Source organism: Sturnira hondurensis, unplaced genomic scaffold, assembly GCF_014824575.4.
Source record: "Sturnira hondurensis isolate 20B ecotype Veracruz unplaced genomic scaffold, ASM1482457v3 Scaffold0022910, whole genome shotgun sequence".
NCBI lineage: Eukaryota > Metazoa > Chordata > Mammalia > Chiroptera > Phyllostomidae > Sturnira > Sturnira hondurensis.
In genome coordinates, this window is record NW_028095541.1 from 1,923,845 (window position 1) to 1,942,271 (window position 18,427).

At 36.8% G+C, this 18,427-nt stretch overlaps 1 protein-coding gene across 4 annotated transcripts in view; it reads left to right on the forward strand.

Annotated features, from left to right (window-relative positions):
• The window catches only part of IPPK (inositol-pentakisphosphate 2-kinase), a 121,781-nt gene that overhangs the window by 95,429 nt on the left and 7,925 nt on the right, over positions 1 to 18,427 (forward strand). For 3 of the 4 annotated variants that reach the window (XM_037037143.1, XM_037037142.1, XM_037037147.1), the window contains 2 exons: positions 598 to 748; positions 1,382 to 1,484. The exons of the other annotated variant lie outside the window; for it this stretch is intronic. In XM_037037143.1, the coding sequence (XP_036893038.1) occupies positions 598 to 748; positions 1,382 to 1,484 (254 nt within the window). The remainder of the gene's footprint in view (positions 1 to 597; positions 749 to 1,381; positions 1,485 to 18,427) is intronic. 4 annotated transcript variants of the gene reach the window in all.

The following is an 18,427-nucleotide window of genomic DNA, read 5'->3' on the forward strand; positions in this document are numbered from 1 at the left end:
TACATATTCTGGTCTGTGGCATGCAGTGCTATAGCCAGGAACTTACTTTGTGGGGCCAACTAGGAAGACTGAGATTCTTCATTTTTTGTGTTAAGAGCCCTGTGGTCTCTCAGAGACCACTATGGTGGCCACAGGGATGTGATGTAGGAAGACAGCAGCACTGCCCTGCATGGCTTTTAGGTGTTATTCTGTGGTCGCCCAAGCACAACAGATCACGACCATCCTCAGAGTGGCACCTCTCTCTGCAAGTAGGCTGAGGATCTGGCCTTCGCAGACATGCTCTTACAGATTTGGGGATGTTAATATGATCGTTTTAAATTTTGTGCCTTGCCTCAATGTAGATTAAGGGTCATCTCTCGAAACTTAGATCTGAGCAGATGCTGTGGAGTAGAAGGGAAGAGAGGGGAGAGAGGCACAGAGCAGAGTGTGCCTGTGCAGAATGTGCCCACCTCTGCAGAATGTGGGTCACCTCCCTCTCTGTGCTTGGCCTTGTGCGTGTGCTAGCAGCCCAGCACTTTCCTGAGACTGTGCAGCCTGTCCCTGTGCCTTTATCAGTCCTTGACAATAACCTCTTATTTCCCTTAATGTTCTTGGTAGGAAAAAGCAGCCTAGAGCGCTCGGGGTTACCGAAGGGCTGTCTTCTATATAAAACCCTTCAGGTGCAGATGTTGGACATGCTGGACATCGAAGGCCTCTACCCTCTGTATCGACGGGTTGAGAGGTACCTGGAGGAGTTTCCTGAGCAGAGGTGAGGCTGGGGCCTGTGGTGCCCCTGCCCATTCTGGTTCAATGTGGGGCCCCTGAGCAGTCCTGAGGGTGAGGTGAGGATGAGGGGAAGCATTACTCCAATGCGAGGACAACACAGGCCTCTCAGGAGGATAACCAACCCCATCCACCTATCCGCCTTACCCTCAGGTGCCAGTTCCGCCCAGGGATCAGTGCTGTGTGAAGGACCAGGGTCCCTTAGATCAGTGGTCACTGGTCCATTCCTGGAAGGGAAGCACCTCCTGTGGCTATGACAGTTTTGAGCCGGGGTCAGGCCTGCAGGGGGCAGTGCTGCTCCACAGGCAATAGTTTCTGTGCCTGGCGGGCTCTGGGTTTTAGGCTTTCCTGAGGCTTCCTCCCCACTCTCCCTTCTCTAGGTTCTCTGACCTGGACCCTGTTTGTCAGAATCAGGTCATATTCAGCCTCAGCTCCCCAGGTCCTGGTCTTGAGAGTTCTTTTTAAAACTATGTTGCTTCAGGATAAAGTGTAGCATTAAGAAGAGGAGAATCCCTTAGGTGTTCTTTAATACCAGATGTGTGATTATTAAACTGTAAGCAGTCTAACAAACTATTTTTTGTCAGCTTTGTCATCTTGTTTTTTGTACCCTTTCCTTCAGAAAAACATTGCAAATAGACGGGCCTTATGATGAAGCATTTTACCAGAAGCTACTTGATCTTTCCACTGAGGATGATGGGACAGTGGCTTTTGCGCTGAAAAAGGTGGGCAGACCTTTCCAGAAACACACCGTGTGCTCTTTAGGCTCTTAACATTAACTTGAGGTTTTCCTGAGAAATATTTCCCAGTACCTACCTCTGACAGTTAAAGAAGAAAAATTAGGGATTAGAGAAGGAAGTAGCTAAAGTTTTCCCCAGATGGACTGGGCCTGGTGAGGATTTGTTCAGTTGGCTACAGTTTCCCCTGCTGGGCCCAACCTTTCTTCACCCCCTTCCTGGGGTCCAGGACCTGGGTCCACCTCTCTGTGCTTCTTTCTGAGAAACCTTAGAACTGGCTTGCACCAACCTTTCCTCTCACGGCCCTCACTTGGGGGCCCGGGCCCTCACCTGTAACTGGATGGCGGCTTCCTTCCCCCAGAACTTAGGCCAAGGGAAAGAATCTCTTAGAGAAGAGGTCCAGTCCTGCTCTTTCTGGTTCTTTCAAATCAAGGAATTCTGAAGCTCCATGAAACTGGATAAGATATTACTAAGCTCTAACTGAAATTCAGCATTTTGTTCCATTACGAATTTGGCAACAACCACTGAAGGGTGAACAGGACCCCTGACTGCACCAGGAGAAATCATTCTTTTCATTTCACACTGCAGTTGCTGCAGAGGTCTCATAAAAGCTTTGTGGTCATCATTTCAGAAGTTTGGTTATATAGTTCTGTGTAACACATTTGTTTTAAAAAAGTGTGGTATCTGATATGGTCACCTTCTGTTTTTTATTCTCTGCATTTAAAAATGTGAGATTCAGAGAGGGGTCCATAGGCTTCACTGGACTGACAAAGGTGTTGCTAGATGCTGAAGTGGTTAAGGAACCATTTTCTTATAGGAGAAAGGTGACCTGAGTGACTTCCTTCTCTATGTGCCTCTGGGCAGCTGCCCTGGAGCCCTTGGCTTACCTGTCCTGGTACTGATCAAGTATCTATGGTTCCCACTTGTGTGAAAAGAGTCCTCACACCCTGACTGGGTCACTTAGTAGCTTAGAGCATCATCTCATACACCAAAAGGTTGCAAGTTTGATCCCCAGTCAGAGCCTGTATCTAGGTTGCAGGTTCAATCACTGGTTGGGCCGTGTCTCAGAGGCAACTGATCCATGTTTTCTCTCACATCGATGTTTCTCTCTCTCTCCTTGCCTCGCCTCCTTCCTCTCTCTCTCTCTAAAATCAGTAAACATATTCTCTTAAAAAAAAAAAAAAGGAGTCCTCACTGTTGTCTCTGGCCATGGAGGTCCTCCCTGGAGGCAGCGCTGTCTTCAAGGTGGGGAGAGATCCAGAAGTGGGGCCTTGGCTTCAAATGAAGTGACAGAATCTGCTCTGTGTTGTCTGGAACTTGAATACATTGATTTTGGAATGAATAACACCATTTCTTCTTGTTTCAAAAGAAGAAACACGACTTTACTTTTTTATACATTTCTATATTTTTCAAAATGCCTACGAAATACGCATGGATTACTTTTTAAAATTATTTCAGTTTTTAACCTCATATGTAAACATAACCTCGTTGTAATAGATTCGAGCAATCATTACATAACTATGATAATGACCTTGGGAAAATACCAAATGCTGTTGCAGAGAAAATGGGTCACTCATACACTGCTGATGGGATGTATAGTGGCACTGGCCACTTAGGAAACAGTCTGGCAGCTTTCTACTGAACTGAACAAGCAAAGAGCCTATGACCCAACTGGGCAGTTCTCACAGAGGATGGAAGACTTCTGCTCACCCAAAACCTTGTGCAGCAATGTTCATTTAGTCCTGTGTGGAACAGCTAGAATGTGGACATAAATTGTCACTGGGTGGCCTACAACAGGTTGCCCAGACTGGCATTGCTGAGCAAGGAAAAGGAACAGACTGGATACACATTGCACCCTGGGTGAATCTCCAGGGAATTCTGCTGACTGATGAAAGCCAGTCATGAAACGTCACGCTGTGTTTCTGGTTTGGCGACATTTTTGAAATGACAAAAATGTGTCGTTGCTGTGGGCTGGCGAGGAAGTAGGAAGAAAGTGAGTGTGATTATAAAAGGTCGACATGAGGGATCCTTGCAGTGATGGAACTGCTCTGTGTGTAACTTGACTGTGGTGGCGTATGCACAAACCCACATGTGTGATAAAATACACACACACACAGGAGTGCATGTAAAACTTTGGAGATCGGGATAAAATTATGGAGTGTATTGATATCACTCTCCTGGCTGTGATATTGTATTATACAGTTCTGCAAGATGATACCATTGGGGGAGGCTGAGTAAAGGGCATTCAGGATCTCTGCTTTATTACTTCACAAGTGCATGTGAACTTACAATGATCTCTGAACAATTTGATGAAAAGATGAAAGCAGTGAGTATATTGTATAAAATATGGCCATATTCCTGCCTAGGCAATAGATATCCATGGCTAACAGTATGTCAGTATGTTTGTAGAACTTCATATACACACAAACACACACTCTCACACTCACACCATTCAGGAGATTGTCCACATTATGTGTTGTTACCATTTGAATTTAAGTGTAACATGGCTTGAGGGCTCTTGGTGTTGGAATATAAGGGTCTGCCTCTTTTTGTCTTAAGGAGTTAGGTTCTGGTGGTTAGAATCAAAAGAGGGCTGCTATGGAGTGGGAAACTGGGGAGCAGGTTGGGAACATTCCTTGGCCACAGACTTAAAGTTCTTTCTCAAAGGCTATTTATCTAATCTAACTGATGAAATGAGAGAGGAGGGGATATTGTCTTTATTTCCATGCCCAGGAAATTGCAGCCCAGAGTGACTCTTGCTTTCTGTCTGTTGTATAGTATTCTGTAGTGGGAATCAGCAGACTTTATAAAGGGCCAGAGAGTAAATGCTTTAGACTTTGTAGGCCACGTGGTCTCTGTTGCAGGTATTCAACTCTGCCAATGTAGCATAGAATCAGCCATAAACAAACATAAATGAGCACAGCTGTGTTCCAGTAAAACTTTATTTACAAAACAGGTGGCAGACTAGATTTGGCTCCCAGCCCGTGGTTTGCTGACCTCTCTGTTCACTTTTGCCTGTTAGCTTTTATTTCCCATTTTTCTTAATTAGTTTGGAAATTACACATTGTTTTTGTTATTTTAGTGGTTACTTGTCCAATTTGACCATGCATATTTCAGGTCTAATGCTAAATGGTAGGTAATTTAATCAATCCCTAACCCTCCAACCCCAGCCACACAAGTAATAAAAGGAATTGGGATACTTTAATTCTAGTTATTTCTCCCAATATGTGTACTTATTATCTGCACTTCTATTTGTCTTGTTCTTTTTTAAAATCAGTTTACGATATTATTTTATACAGATGCTTGTCCATATCTTTATCTTGCATCTCAGATCTTTCCTTTTTTACTTTTTTTGTAACAGCTTTATTGAGGTATACCTTATATACCATACACTTTTACCTGCTTGAAGTGTACAATTCAGTAGTTTTTACTAGATTCACAAATATGTGCAGCCATCACCATAGTCAATTTTAGGATATTTTCATCAATTTAGAAGTCCCCTACCCTTTAGCTATTATCCCTTTATCTCTATCCCACTGCCCACCCCCAGGCCTCAGCAACCACTAATCTTTGTCATTATCTGCCTGTTCTAGCTGTTACATATAAATGAAACCAATTTGTGGTACTTGATGACTGGCTTCTTTCACTTAGCATAATGTTTTCAAGGTTTATCTGTACTATAGCATATATCAATCCTTTATGGCTGAATAATATTGCACTGTATACATATACAGGACAGAAATTTTGTTTATTCATTCATCAGTTGGTGGATATTGAGTTGTTTCCTCCTTTTGGCCACTGTGAATACTGCTGCTCTAAATATTTGTGTACAAATTTTTGTGTGGACATAGGCTTTTACTTTTCTTGGGTACATGCATAGGAATGGAATTTCTGGGTAAAATAGTAACTTACATTCCCACTGGCAGTGTAAGGCAGTTCTAATTTTTCCATATCTTTGACAATACTTGTTATCTGTTCTTCTGATTTTAGCCATTCTTTTGGGTGTGAAGTGGTATCTCATTGTGGTTTTGATTTACATTTCCCTGAAGACTAAGCAATTTTTTGTGTGTGTTTGCTGCCCATTTGTATATCTTCTTTGGAGAACTCTTCAGATCCTTTGCACACTTCTTAATTATGTTATTTGTCATTTTAATAAGTTGTAATAGTTCTATATTTTGTGGATAGTAGGCCCTTCACATATATGATTTGCAAATACTTTCTTTCATCCTTTCAGTTGTCTTTTCACTTTTTTGATAATGTCCTTTGATGCAAAAATGTTTTTAATTTTGATAAGGTCCAGTTTATGTATTGTTATCTTTTAGTTGTTCATTTTTTGGTTGTCATATCTGAGAAGCCATTGCTAAATCCAAGGTCATGAGTATTTTTCCATTTTCTTCTAACATTTTTATAGTTCTAGCTTTTACATTTAGTTTTTTTATCCATTTTTATTTTTTGTATATGATTTGAAGTAGAGATCCAACACCATTCTTTGCATGTGGACGTCCATTTGTCACTGTACCATTGGTTGAAGAGACACTGAATGGTCTCGCACCCTTGTGTTCCATTGATCTATATTTATATTTATGCCCATATCTTGCCTTGATTTACTCTTGCTTTTTAATAAGTTTTGAAGTTGAGAATTATAAATTCTCTACTTTGTTCTTTTTTAAGATCGTTTTGGCTCTTTGGAGGTCCTTATAATTCCATATGAATTTTAGAATAAGGCTGCCAATTTCTACAAAGAAATCAGCTGAAATTATGATAGGGATTGTGGTGAATCTGTAGATTGATCTGGGTAGTGGGTAGTATGGCCATCTTTACAATAGTAAGTCTTCCAATTTTTTAACATGAGATGCTTTTCCATTTGGTTAGATCTTGGTTTTTCTTTCAACAATCTCTATAGTTTTTAGAGCATACATTTTGCACTTTAGCTTATTCCTGAATGTTTTAATCTGTTTGATGCTGTTGTAAATGGAGTTGTTTTCTAAACTGTTTTCAGATTGATCATTACAAGTTTATAGAAATAAATGTTTTTGTATTTTGATCTTATTACTTGCAACCTTGCTGAATTTATTAGTTCTAATAGTTTTTCAGTGAACTCCTTGGAATTCTTTCCATATAAGATAATCTGTGAATAGAGATAGTTTTATTTCTTTTTTTCCAAATTACATGCTTTCTATGTCTTTTTCTTGCATAAGTGCCCTGACCAGAACTTTTAGTATAGTGTTGAATAGAATTGGCAAGAACAGACATCCCTGATTTGTTCCTGGTCTTACTGGGACAGTGTTCAGCCTTTTGTCATGTATGGTGTTAGCTCTGGGTTTTTCATAGATATCCTTTGAAAGGATTGAAAGAAGTTTCCTTTTCTTCCTAATTTGTTGATTGTGTTTATCATGAAAGGACGTTGATTTTGTCAAATACCTTTTCTGCATCAATTGAGATTATCACGTGGTTCTTGCTTTTTATTCTTTAGATATGGTATATTACATTAATCCATTCTTGGATATTACAACCAACCTTGCATTCCTGGGCTAAATACCACTTGGTCATGCATATAATCTTCCTTATGTGTTTCTGGATGCAATTTGCTATTATTTCCTTGAATATTTATAAGCAATTTTAATCTGTGGTTTTAATTTTTTTATAATGTCTTTTTTTGTTTTTAGCATCAGTTAATATTGGCCTTATCAAATGAGTTGGGAAGTGATCCAGACACTTTTATATTTGGAAGAGTTTGAGAAGGGGTGATAATTAATCTTCTTTAAGTATTTGATAGAATATTCATTAGTGAATTTACTAGTGAAGCCATCTGAGTTTGGGCTTTTCTTTGTAAGTAGTGTTTTGATGTCCAACTCAGTCTAGTTATTATTGGTCTTATCATATTATTTCTTCTTGAGTCAGTTTTGATAATTTCTGTCTTTTTAGGAATTTGTCTGTTTCATCTAAGTTGTCTAATTTATTGTCCTAAAATTGTTCCTAGTTCTTTTCTTCTTGAAGTAGAAGGTCTGTCCAAAAGGTAAAATTTTTCTTATTACTTGCATAGTCCCATGTGCAAGTAATATGAAAAATCAAGACATTTATTGAAGAAGATGCAAGATATAAGAAACATTGCGCATAGGACAAGGATGCCTCAGTTCCCTTCAAAGTAGGCACCCTGGAACCTGACACAGTTCTCCCAGTCACCATCAGCTGCCCCATCATATTTTCCTGAATCTCATTGATGGTGTAAAATCTCTTCCGTTTAAAAGGTGATGTTAGTTTTGGGAAAAGCCAGAAGTTACAGTGTGCCAAATCTGGACTGTAGGGGGGATTTGATGTTTCACCAAAAAGCTCTGCATGAGACCTGATGCATGAGTGGACGTGTTGTTGTGATGAAGCTGTCAATCACCAGTTGCTCATAACTGCAGCCTTCTGAATCATCCAAATAGTTTCTGAGGAGGAATGCTCAAGCTTAATGCAAAATTTGATGCAGATTCATTGCTCTTCTTGCTCATTTTGAATGTGATGGCCACATGGTACATATGCTCGCTCAATGGTGTCCACTGTCCCCACTGACTAGTACAGCGAAGTTGTTATTGTACACCCATGTGTGTTCTAGTCTACTGTCCTTGGCTGCCAGGTTACATCGATGTCGTGCAAACTGTTCTTATATTAATAATGATTGGACTTTTCCCAAACAGACCTTGTATGTGTGACTTGTGTACACACACACAGGAGATATACATATATATATATCCTTTAGTTACATCAGTGAAACTGTATTGGTAAATGCTCTGTTTATCTGGATATGTTTATAATTTGTCCACAGACTTTAAAGGTAGTTTTTTTTCTGGACCCAAAGAAGAGTTGATTATTGTTCTTTTAGCATTTCACCATTTTATTCTACATCATGTGACTGTATGTTGCTTCTGAGATATCTTCTATCAGTTTGTCCTTCCTTTGGAGGTAAATATTTTCCATGTGGGTGCTTTTAAGTTCTCTTTCTCTTGTTATTTGACATATTAGTGCAGTGTGATAAGGTGTGGTATGTTTGTTTCTATTTACCTTGCTTAGTGTGTGTTGGGCTTTTCCAGTTTGTGGATTTATGTTTTTCTCTTCAGTATGGTCATATTAATGTCATTTATTTGGATGTTTTAATTTGTGACAGTTAAAAATAATGTGATATTCACATTTTTATAATTTTACCTTTATGCATATAAGCATATCTATAAGATAGATTCTTAGAAATAAAATTTCTAGGTTTATTTTTAATAGATTCTGTCATATTGTCCTCCCAAAAACAGTTTGCCAATTTATACTTATTGCAAAAATTGAGAGCCCTCATTTCCCCTGTGCTGTCAAAAACACTAGGTATTACTAGTATTTAAAATTTTCATTTTGATTTCCTTAGCTTTTATTTATATTAACCATTTGTATTATGAAATACAGCATAGACAGAAAAGTGCACAGAAAAAATGTACAGCCCAGTGATTTCTCACAAAGTAATCCCTGTGGAACTGCCAGTTAGGCCCAATACAGAACACTGGGGGTAATTACACACTGGGGGTTAATGGGGTAATTATACAGCCAGAATCCCTGTTGGTTTCCTGTCCAGCTAATTCTCTTCTCTTTTTTCCCTAGAGTTATTTGTATTGACTTGTATCCAATAGTTTAGTAGGTTCTGTTTTTGAACTTTATATATGGAAGCATGCATGTAGCTCTCATGTCATTTTTAGCTGTGTATAACACTATGAGATCACCCATGTTATTCTATATATTTCTGTATTTGCATTACTTTATAGTGACCCATTCTACTGTTGATGGACTTTTGGGTTGTTCCTCATTTTGGGGTGCTATGAATAAAACTTCTGTGAACATTTTTATATAGTTCTCTTGGTGTACATGTGCCCACATCTCTTTTGGATATATTCCTAGTAGTGGGATTTCTAGGCCAGAGGAATGAGCATATTTAGCTTTAGCAGATATTGCAAAGCAGGTTTACTATTTCTATTCCCTACAATAGGCCAGAGGTAGTTCTTGTTGTCCCATACCCTCTATGTCCCTTGGTTGTGGGTCTTTTTAACTTCAGCCATTCTCATGAGTGTGTAGTGGTGGCTTGTGGTGGTAACGAGAGTAAGTACCTTCTCAGTATTTAATGGCTGTAGGTATTTTCTTTTTTGTGAAGTATCTCTTGTCCAGTTTCTTGTAGGGTTGTTTGCCATTTTCTTATTGATTTGAAGGAGTTCTTTATGTATTCCGGAAAGAAGCTCATTGTGCTATAGATGACTTCTTTCATTCTGTAGCTTGCTGTTTTACTCTCTTAATGGAATCCTTTTAAGAAGGGAAGAGAGCCAAAGGCTATAAATAGGACAAAGAAGGACCCAACAATTCCACTTCTGGGTATTTATTCAAAGAAACTCAAAACACTCATCGAAAAAGACATGCATCCCTATGTTCATTGCAGCATTATTTACAGTAGCCAAGATATGGAAACAACCAACAGATGAATGGATAAAGAAGATGTATGTCTATACAATGGAATATTATTCAGCCATTAAAAAGTGTGAAGTCTTGCCATCTGTACCAACGTGGATAGTTGTAGGGAATATTACACCAAGTGAAGTAAGTTAGAGAAAGACAAATACCATATTATTTCACTTATATGAGGAATCTAAAAAAACAAAATAAACAACAAAACATAATTGAGCTCACAAGTGCAGAACATTTTGATGAGTGCCAAATGAGAGAGTGGTTGAGGAATGGATGAAAAAGAGTATTGAATTAAGAAGTACAAATTGGTAGTTAAGTATAGTCAAGGGCATATAAAGTACAACATAGGGAATACAGTCAATAATATTGACATGTATGGTGTTAGGTCGGTACTAGGCTTATTGGGGTGATTACTTTGTAAGTTATATAAATGTCATATCACAGTGCTGTACATTTAAAACTAATATTTTGTATGTCAACTGTAATTGAAAAATAAAAAAAAAACTTGTAGAAAAGAAGGGAAGTTCATAACTTTAGTTTAGTTTACATCTTTTTTCTTTTTTAGTCTATCTTGTCCTTTTATTTACCTTAAAGATCTATAGGTATTATATAAACCTTATTGCTTTGTCTCTCATGTTTGGTGGGTGTCCATTTGAAATTGATTTTTGGTATAGTATGAGGAAAGATTTTACTTTTCAAATGGAGTTGTCTTGGTCACTGTAGAATCATAACAAGTCTTGATACCCAGTAGAAGAAGTTCTACCTTCTTCAAGAATGTCTCTTCTTTAACAAATACCTAACCTTTCTTGACATTCTGCTTGTCTGTGTAAGTGTTAGAATCAACTTGTTCAGTTCCACAAGGAAAAGCATAACAAATCTTGGGATTTATATTGGTTTGACATTAAAATAATGTGTGAGAGTTGACATCTATACAATATTGAGTCTTCCACCACAGGCATTTTCTTTTCTTTTTTCTTTTTTTGGTGTTATTTAAAATCTGAAAAAACATTTTATGACTGTCTTTAGAGAGGTCTTATGTTTTATTGGATTTATTCTCCAACATTTGATAGTTTTAGGTGTAAATAGTATCATAAAATATCTTTATAGTGTTGTAGATTGCAATTGGTTTTTCTGTTTTGACCTCTTATCTGTCATCCTTGCTAAACTCAGTAATTCTAACAATGTATTTATAGCTTCTTTTGGATTTTCATCATATGTAATCATATTGCATCTGATCTTGATTTTTTTCTACCCAACCCTCATACCATTACTTATTTTCTTTTGCTTAACTGCATTGCTTGCTGTAGATTATTTTGGGATTTCATTTCATTTATTTTTTAAAGATAAATAACCACTATCAGATTAAGGAAGTTCTTTTCTATTCCTGTTTTATTACGAGTATTTTTTTATCCTCACCTGAGGACATTTTCTCATTGCTTTTTAGAGAGAGAGACAAAGAGATACAGAGACATCAATGTGAGAGAGAAACATCGATCACTTTCCTTGTTATACTAGCCCTGACTGGGAATTGATCCTGCAACCTGGGTATGTGCCCTTACCAGGAATCAAAACTGCGACCTTTCGGTTTATGGGATGATGCTCCAACCAACTGAGCCACACCTGCCGGTGCCTGATTTGTTAAGAATTTTTTTAATCATAAGTGAATATATAATTTTATCAATGCCTTTTGTTTTTCTATTGAGATGATTACATGACTTTTCCCTTATTTTCTGTTAATGGGGTAATTATACAATCTGTAGTGATGTATTTTTTCTATATTATGATGTTTGCTTTGCTAATATTTTGCTAGGAGTCTTGCATATATGTTAGTGATATGAGTTTCTTTAATGTTTTGTTAGGCCTTGAGATCAAGGGTTATGCCTGTCATAAAATATTTCAGTAGTGTTTGATTCTTTTTTTCTAGAAGAGGTGAGGTAAAACTTACATTATTTTTTCCTTAACTATTTTGTCGAAACACAGGTGAAACCATCTGGGCCCATAGTTGTCTTTGTTGGGGAAATTTTCAATTCTAATCTCAATTTCAGATTTTCTCTTTTGTCAGTTTTGGTAAGTTATATTTTCTAGAAACCTTTGTTTTAGTTAAAATTTTCAAAATTTTGGCATATAATTTTTTGTAATATTCTCTTATCTTTTAATATTTTATAACATCTGAAGAAAAGGCACTTTTATTCCTGATGTATGGTATTTGTCTTCTAAATACATCCAAGAGTTTATCAGTTTTACTTTGTAAAAACTAATTTCTGTTCCTTTCATACTGTATGATTTTCCATTTCTTTAGTTTCTGGTCTTATTTCCTTTTTAAAAGTTTCTTTGGATGATTTGTTTTTTCTATAACTTCTTCCTGATAAATATTTACCTAATTAAGTTTTGGCTGCCATTTTTCTAAACTAATATAGTTAAAGCTATATACGGGGTAGACAAAATAGTAGGTCTACAATTGGAAAATAGTGCTATAATTAAATAATACAAGAATGAACTCTGTTTTGTGTATTCACAACTGTAAATCTACTTTTGCCCACCCCTGTATTTTTCTGTAAACATGACTTTAGCTACATTCCACAAGCTGGATTTTCAGTGTCATTCACTAAAAGCATACTCTGATTGGTATCAAGGTTCTCCTTTGACCCTTGGAAGTAGTTTAGAAGAAAAATTAGTGCCAAACATGGGGATTCTAATTATCTTTTTCATATTGATTACGAGCAAAATTCCATTATAGTTAGAGAATATACTCTATATGGTCCTTTGAAATTTGTTGAAATTGGCTTTTTATACTTCAAAATTTATTGCGACTTGCCTTATTCTTTTTTAAAAATGCTTCTGTGTATATTTGAAAAGAAAGCGTCTTCTTAAATTGTTGGATACAGTGTTTTGTATTTGCCTATTAAATAACTTGCCAAATCATTTGTGTTGTTCAGAATTTGTATAACCTTACTGATTTTACTGTTTTGCCAGTTCCCTAAGGAAGAGGTTTTGAAACTTTACATAATGATTATGGATTTTTTTGTTTCTTATTTATTTTGAGGCTTTATTATTAGGTGCTTTACATTTTGAATTGTTACATCTTCCTGGTAAATTGCATTTCTCATTTTCAAGTGTCATTTGTCATTTTCAGTATCGTTATCTCTAGTAATACTTTCTTAAACTTTACTTTGTCTTATATTTGTGTAACTTCTCTAGATGCTTTTGGTTAAAACTTGCACCTATATATTCTATTCTATTCTATTCTTTCATTTTCAATCTTTCTGTCTTTGTATTTATGATATGGTTTGATTTCCTATGCATTCTAACATTATGTCTTTATCAATTAATGGCTGTTATTCTTGGGTTTAAATCTTTAAATTTTTCCCTCTTGTTTTAGGTTTCTTTTTCTCTTCTCTTACTGTCTTTTGGATAGATTTTTTTTTTTAAATCATGCCATTTCCCTACTTTTTGTTTGGAAGTTAACGAGTCTTGTGTTTTAGTGTTTTATTCTAGCAATTGCAGCAACCAATATTGACTTACTGAGGTCTAATATTTAGTTCCTTTATTCTCTTCTTGAACAATGCAAAGTTCTTAGAGCACATTTTACTATTAGTCCTAACTTATGTTGCTGTTGTTGCTGTGTATGTTTTATACTATCAGTGTCCATTTACCCACATTTTCACTTGCATTGCTTTTCATGCTGCCCTGCATTTCTGAGCTTATATCTGGAATCATTTTGGTTTCTGAGATGAATGAAGAATTCCATTTCATATTCCCTTAGTGTAGGTCTGCTGGTGATTCATTCTTTTGTTACTGTTTGATGATATGAGACTCTTCAGTTCCTTCTCATATACCATTAAAATTACCTGTTGAATTCTTCTTAACAAATCATTAAATTTTTTTGCAGTTGCAGTTGATATACATTACATTAGTTTCAGGTGTATGACCTAATGATTAGACATTATATAACTTAGTAGTGATCATCCTGATAACTCTTGCACCCACCTGACACTATACAGTTATTAGAATATTATTGACTGTGCCTTGTATTTCCTGTGCTCTACTTTACATCCCCATAACTATTCTATAACAACCAATTACCTGTTGAATTCTTATTACTGATTTTTATAGTTTTTAGTTCTGGAATTTCCAAATGGTACACTTTTATAGTCTCCAGTTCTTTGAAGTTCTCTATGTTGTCTTTTATTCTTTGAGCAGAGCAGCACATGTGTCTGGTACTTCCAATAGCTGGAGTCCACGTTTGTCCTCATTCTGTCGTGTTTTTTCTTCACTCACGTCATCTTGTTTTCTACTTGGATTTTTTTGCTTGTATGTCAGAAATTCTATCTGTACAATTAGTTGAGAAATGATTTCAGCCCTAGGATGATATCTTCTTCCAGAGAGAATTTTAAGTTTGCTTTGGCCAGAGGCCTAGTATACTTTGGCAAGCTAGGGTTGTATTAATCCAGTTTTGGTGACTGGTAAGTCCTGTCAACTTCTGGCTCACTCATTCTTAAGATATGCAGCATATTGGTTACTAACCCAGAGTTCACCATGGTTACTGTCTCCATAGCCCTGGAGGTTGCACGTTTTAAGTGCCTCTTGGCTAGCCTTACAAAACTGTTGCATACCCACTCCTTCCCTTTGCCTAGGCAAAAAAAAAAAGACTCTAATGTCTTTGTCTTGCCCCTGGTCCAGAAATTCTCTTTGGTCTCCTGAGTCTGTCTTCATGCAGATGTTTATGATATTCTGTCTAGCTTTTTCTAGTTGACCTCAGTCTTGGGTTGGCCACTCTTACATAGTCCAGCATTACTTGAAGTGTGTCACCCTTTCATTCTCTGACTGATATGCACATATATTTATTGTTTCATCCATCTGATGTGTGGAAATATTTCACTATTATAATTTGCCTTTCCTTGGTTACTATCACATTGAGCAAGTTTTCATATATTTATGGGCAATTTTAATTTATTTGGTCCATAGCTTTTAGGAGTACTTTAAAAAAAATTTAATTGTTGTTCAAGTACAGTTTTCTGTCTTTTACTGCCAGCCCAGCCCACCCCCCTCCTATTTCCACCCACCCCTAGTTGTTGTCCATGTGTCCTTTATACTAGTTCCTGTAAATCCTTCCCCTTTTTCCCCTGAAATTCCCTCCCCTATTCCCTCTGTTCACTGTCTACCTGTTCTCTATTTCAGTGTCTTTGGTTATATTTGACTTGCTTGTTTGTTTTGTTGTTTAGGTTCCCATTAAAGGTGAGATCATATGGTATTTATCTTTCACTTCCTGGCTTATTTCACTCAGCATAATGCTTTCCAGTTCCATCCATGCTGTTATGAAGGGTAGAAGCTCCTTCTTTCTTTCTGCTGCATATAATTCCATTGTGTAAATGTACCATAGTATCTGGATCCATTCATTTACTGATAGGCTCCTAGGTTGCTTCCAACTCTTGGCTATTGTAAATTGTGCTGCTATGAACATCGGGGTGCATAGGTTCTTTTGGATTGGTGTTTCAGGGTTCTTGGGTTATAATCCTAGCAGTGGAATTGCTGGGTCAAAGGCAGATACATTTTTAGTTTTCTTAGAAAATTCCATACTGTTTTCCATAGTGTTTGTACCAGTCTGCAATCTCACCAACAATGGATTAGGGTCCCCTTTTCCCCACAACCTCTCCAACACTTCTTTGTTGCTTTGTTTATGATGGCCATTCTGAATGGTGTAAAGTGGTATCTCATGGTGGTTTTAATTTGCATCTCTCTGGTAGCTAGTGATATTGAGCATCTTTTCATGTGACTCTGGATCCTCTGTATGTCCTCCTTGGAGAAGTGTCTGTTCAAGCCACTTTTTAATTGGGTTGTTTGTCTTCTTAGAGTGGAGTTATGTAAATTTTTTGTATATTTTGGAGATTAAACCCTTTTCTGAGGTATCATTGGCAAATATATTTTCCCATACAGGTGGTTGTATTTTTATTTTAATACTGTTTGGTTTAGCCATGGAAAAACTTTTAATTTTGATAAGATCCCATTTGTTTATTCTTTCCTTTATGTCCCTTGCTTTAGGGGATATTTCAGTAAAAATGTTGCTGTGTGAAATATCTGAGATTTTTTTTTGCCAGTGTTCTCCATTAGGACTTTAATGGTGTCACGGCTTGTATTTAAATCTTTTATCCACCTTGAATTTCTTTTGGTGTATGGTGTAAGGTGTAAGTTGGTGCTCGAGTTTCATTTTTTTAGGACGTAGCTGTCCAGTTGTCCTAACACCATTTGTTGAAGAGGCTATCTTTACTCCATTTTATGTTGCTGCCCCCTTTGTTGAATATTAATTGACTGTAGAGACTTGGGTTTAATTCTGGGCTCTCTGTTCTGCTCCATTGGTCTGTGTGCCTGTTTTTATGCCAGTACCAGGCTGTTTTGATTACAGTCGCCTTGTAATACAGTTTGGTATAAGGTATTCTGATCCCTCCTACTTTGCTCTTCTTTCTTAAAATTGCAGCTGCTATTTGGGGCTGTTTATGGTTCCATATAAATTTTTCAAGTGTTTGTTCTATGTCTGTGAAGTATGTCATTGGTACTTTAATAGGTATTGCATTGAATCTGTAAATTGCTTTGGGTAGTATGGACATTTTGATGATGTCAATTCTTCCGATCCATGAACATGGTACATGTTTCCATTTGTTTGTGCCTTTCTTGATTTCTTTCTTCAGTGTTGTGTAGTTTTCTGCACACAGGTCTTTTACCTCCTTGATTAGGTTCATTCTAGGTATTTTATTTTTGTTTTTGCTATATCAAATGGGATTTTTTTCATGATTTCTGCTTCTACTGTTTCATTGTTGGTATACAAGCATGTCTTTAATTTCTGGATACTGACATTGTATCCCATTGTTTTGCCAAATTCATTTATTAGGTTGAGCATTTTTTTGTGTGGAGTCTATAGGATTTTCCATGTACACTATCATGTCATCTGCAAACAATGACAGTTTTGTTTCCTCCTTTCCGATTTGGATGCCTTTTATTTCCCTTTCTTGTCTGATCGCCGTGGCTAAAACTTCCAGTACTATATTGAATAGAAGTGGTGAAAGTGGACAACCTTGTCTTGTTCCTGATCTTAGTGGAAAAGATTTTAGTTTTTCCCCATTGAGAATGTTGGCTGTAGGTCTCTCATTTACGGCCTTTATTATATTGAGAATATATTCCCACTTTGCTGAGTGTTTTTATCATAAATGGGTATTGTACCTTATCAAAAGCTTTTTTCACATCTATTGATATGATCATGTGATTTTCGTCTTTGCTTTTGTTTACATGATGTATTACATTTACTGATTTGCAAATATTGAACCATCCTTGCATCCCTGGGATGGATCCCACTTGGTCATGGTGTATGATCTTTTTGATGTATTGTTGGATGCGGTTTCCCAATATTTTGTTGAGGATTTTAGCGCCTGTGTTCATTAGCGATATTGTCCTGAAGTTTTCTTTCTTTCTTGTATCTTTATCTGGTTTTGGGATTAGGATGGCTTCATAAAAAGAGTTTGGGAGTCTTCCATCATTTTGGGTTTTTTGGAATAGCCTATGAAGAACAGGGGTTAGCTCTTCCTTAAATGCTTTGTAAAATTCTGCTGTGAAACCATCTGGTCCAGGGCTTTTGTGCTTCGGGAGATCTTTGATTACTGCTTCAATTTCATCTGCTGTTATTGGTCTATTCAGGTTTTCTGCTTCTTCTTCATTGAGTTTGGAAGATTATATTTTTCTAGAAATTTGTTCATTTCACCTAAGTTTTCAAATTTCTTGGCATACAGTTCTTCATACTAATTTCTTATAATCTTTTGTATTTCTGTGGTGTCAGTTGTAATCTCTCCTCTTTCATTTCTGATTGTGTTTATTTGTGTCCTCTCCTTTTCTTGATGAGCCTGCTTAAAGGCTTGTTGATTTTATTTATCTTTTAAAAAAACCATCTCCTGGACTCATTGATTCTTAGAATTGTGCCTTTAGTCTCTACGTCATTTAATTCTGCTCTGATCTTGGTTATTTCCTCACTTCTACTTGCTCTGGACTGTCTTTGTTGTTGTTCCTTGAGTTCTTGTAGGCATAGGGTTAGGTTGTTTGTTTGAAATGTTTTTATCTTTTTTAGGTAGGCCTGTATTGCTATGAACTTCCCTCTCAGGACTGCCTTCACTGTGTCCCTTAAGTTTTGGGTTGTCGTGAGTACATTTTCATTTGTTTCCAGAAACTTTTTGATTTCTTCCCTAATTTAATTCTTGACCTATTTATTGTTTAATAGCATGCTATTCATTCTCCATGATTTTGAGTGTTTTAGATTTTTTTTCCCTAGGGGCTGATTTCCAGTTTCAGTTCCTTGTGGTCGAAGAAAATGCTTGGGATGATTTCAATTTTCTTAAATTTGTTGAGGCTTGTTTTGTGTCCTATCATGTCGTCTATCTTTAAAAATGTTCCATGCACATTTGAAAAGAATGTGTATTTAGCTT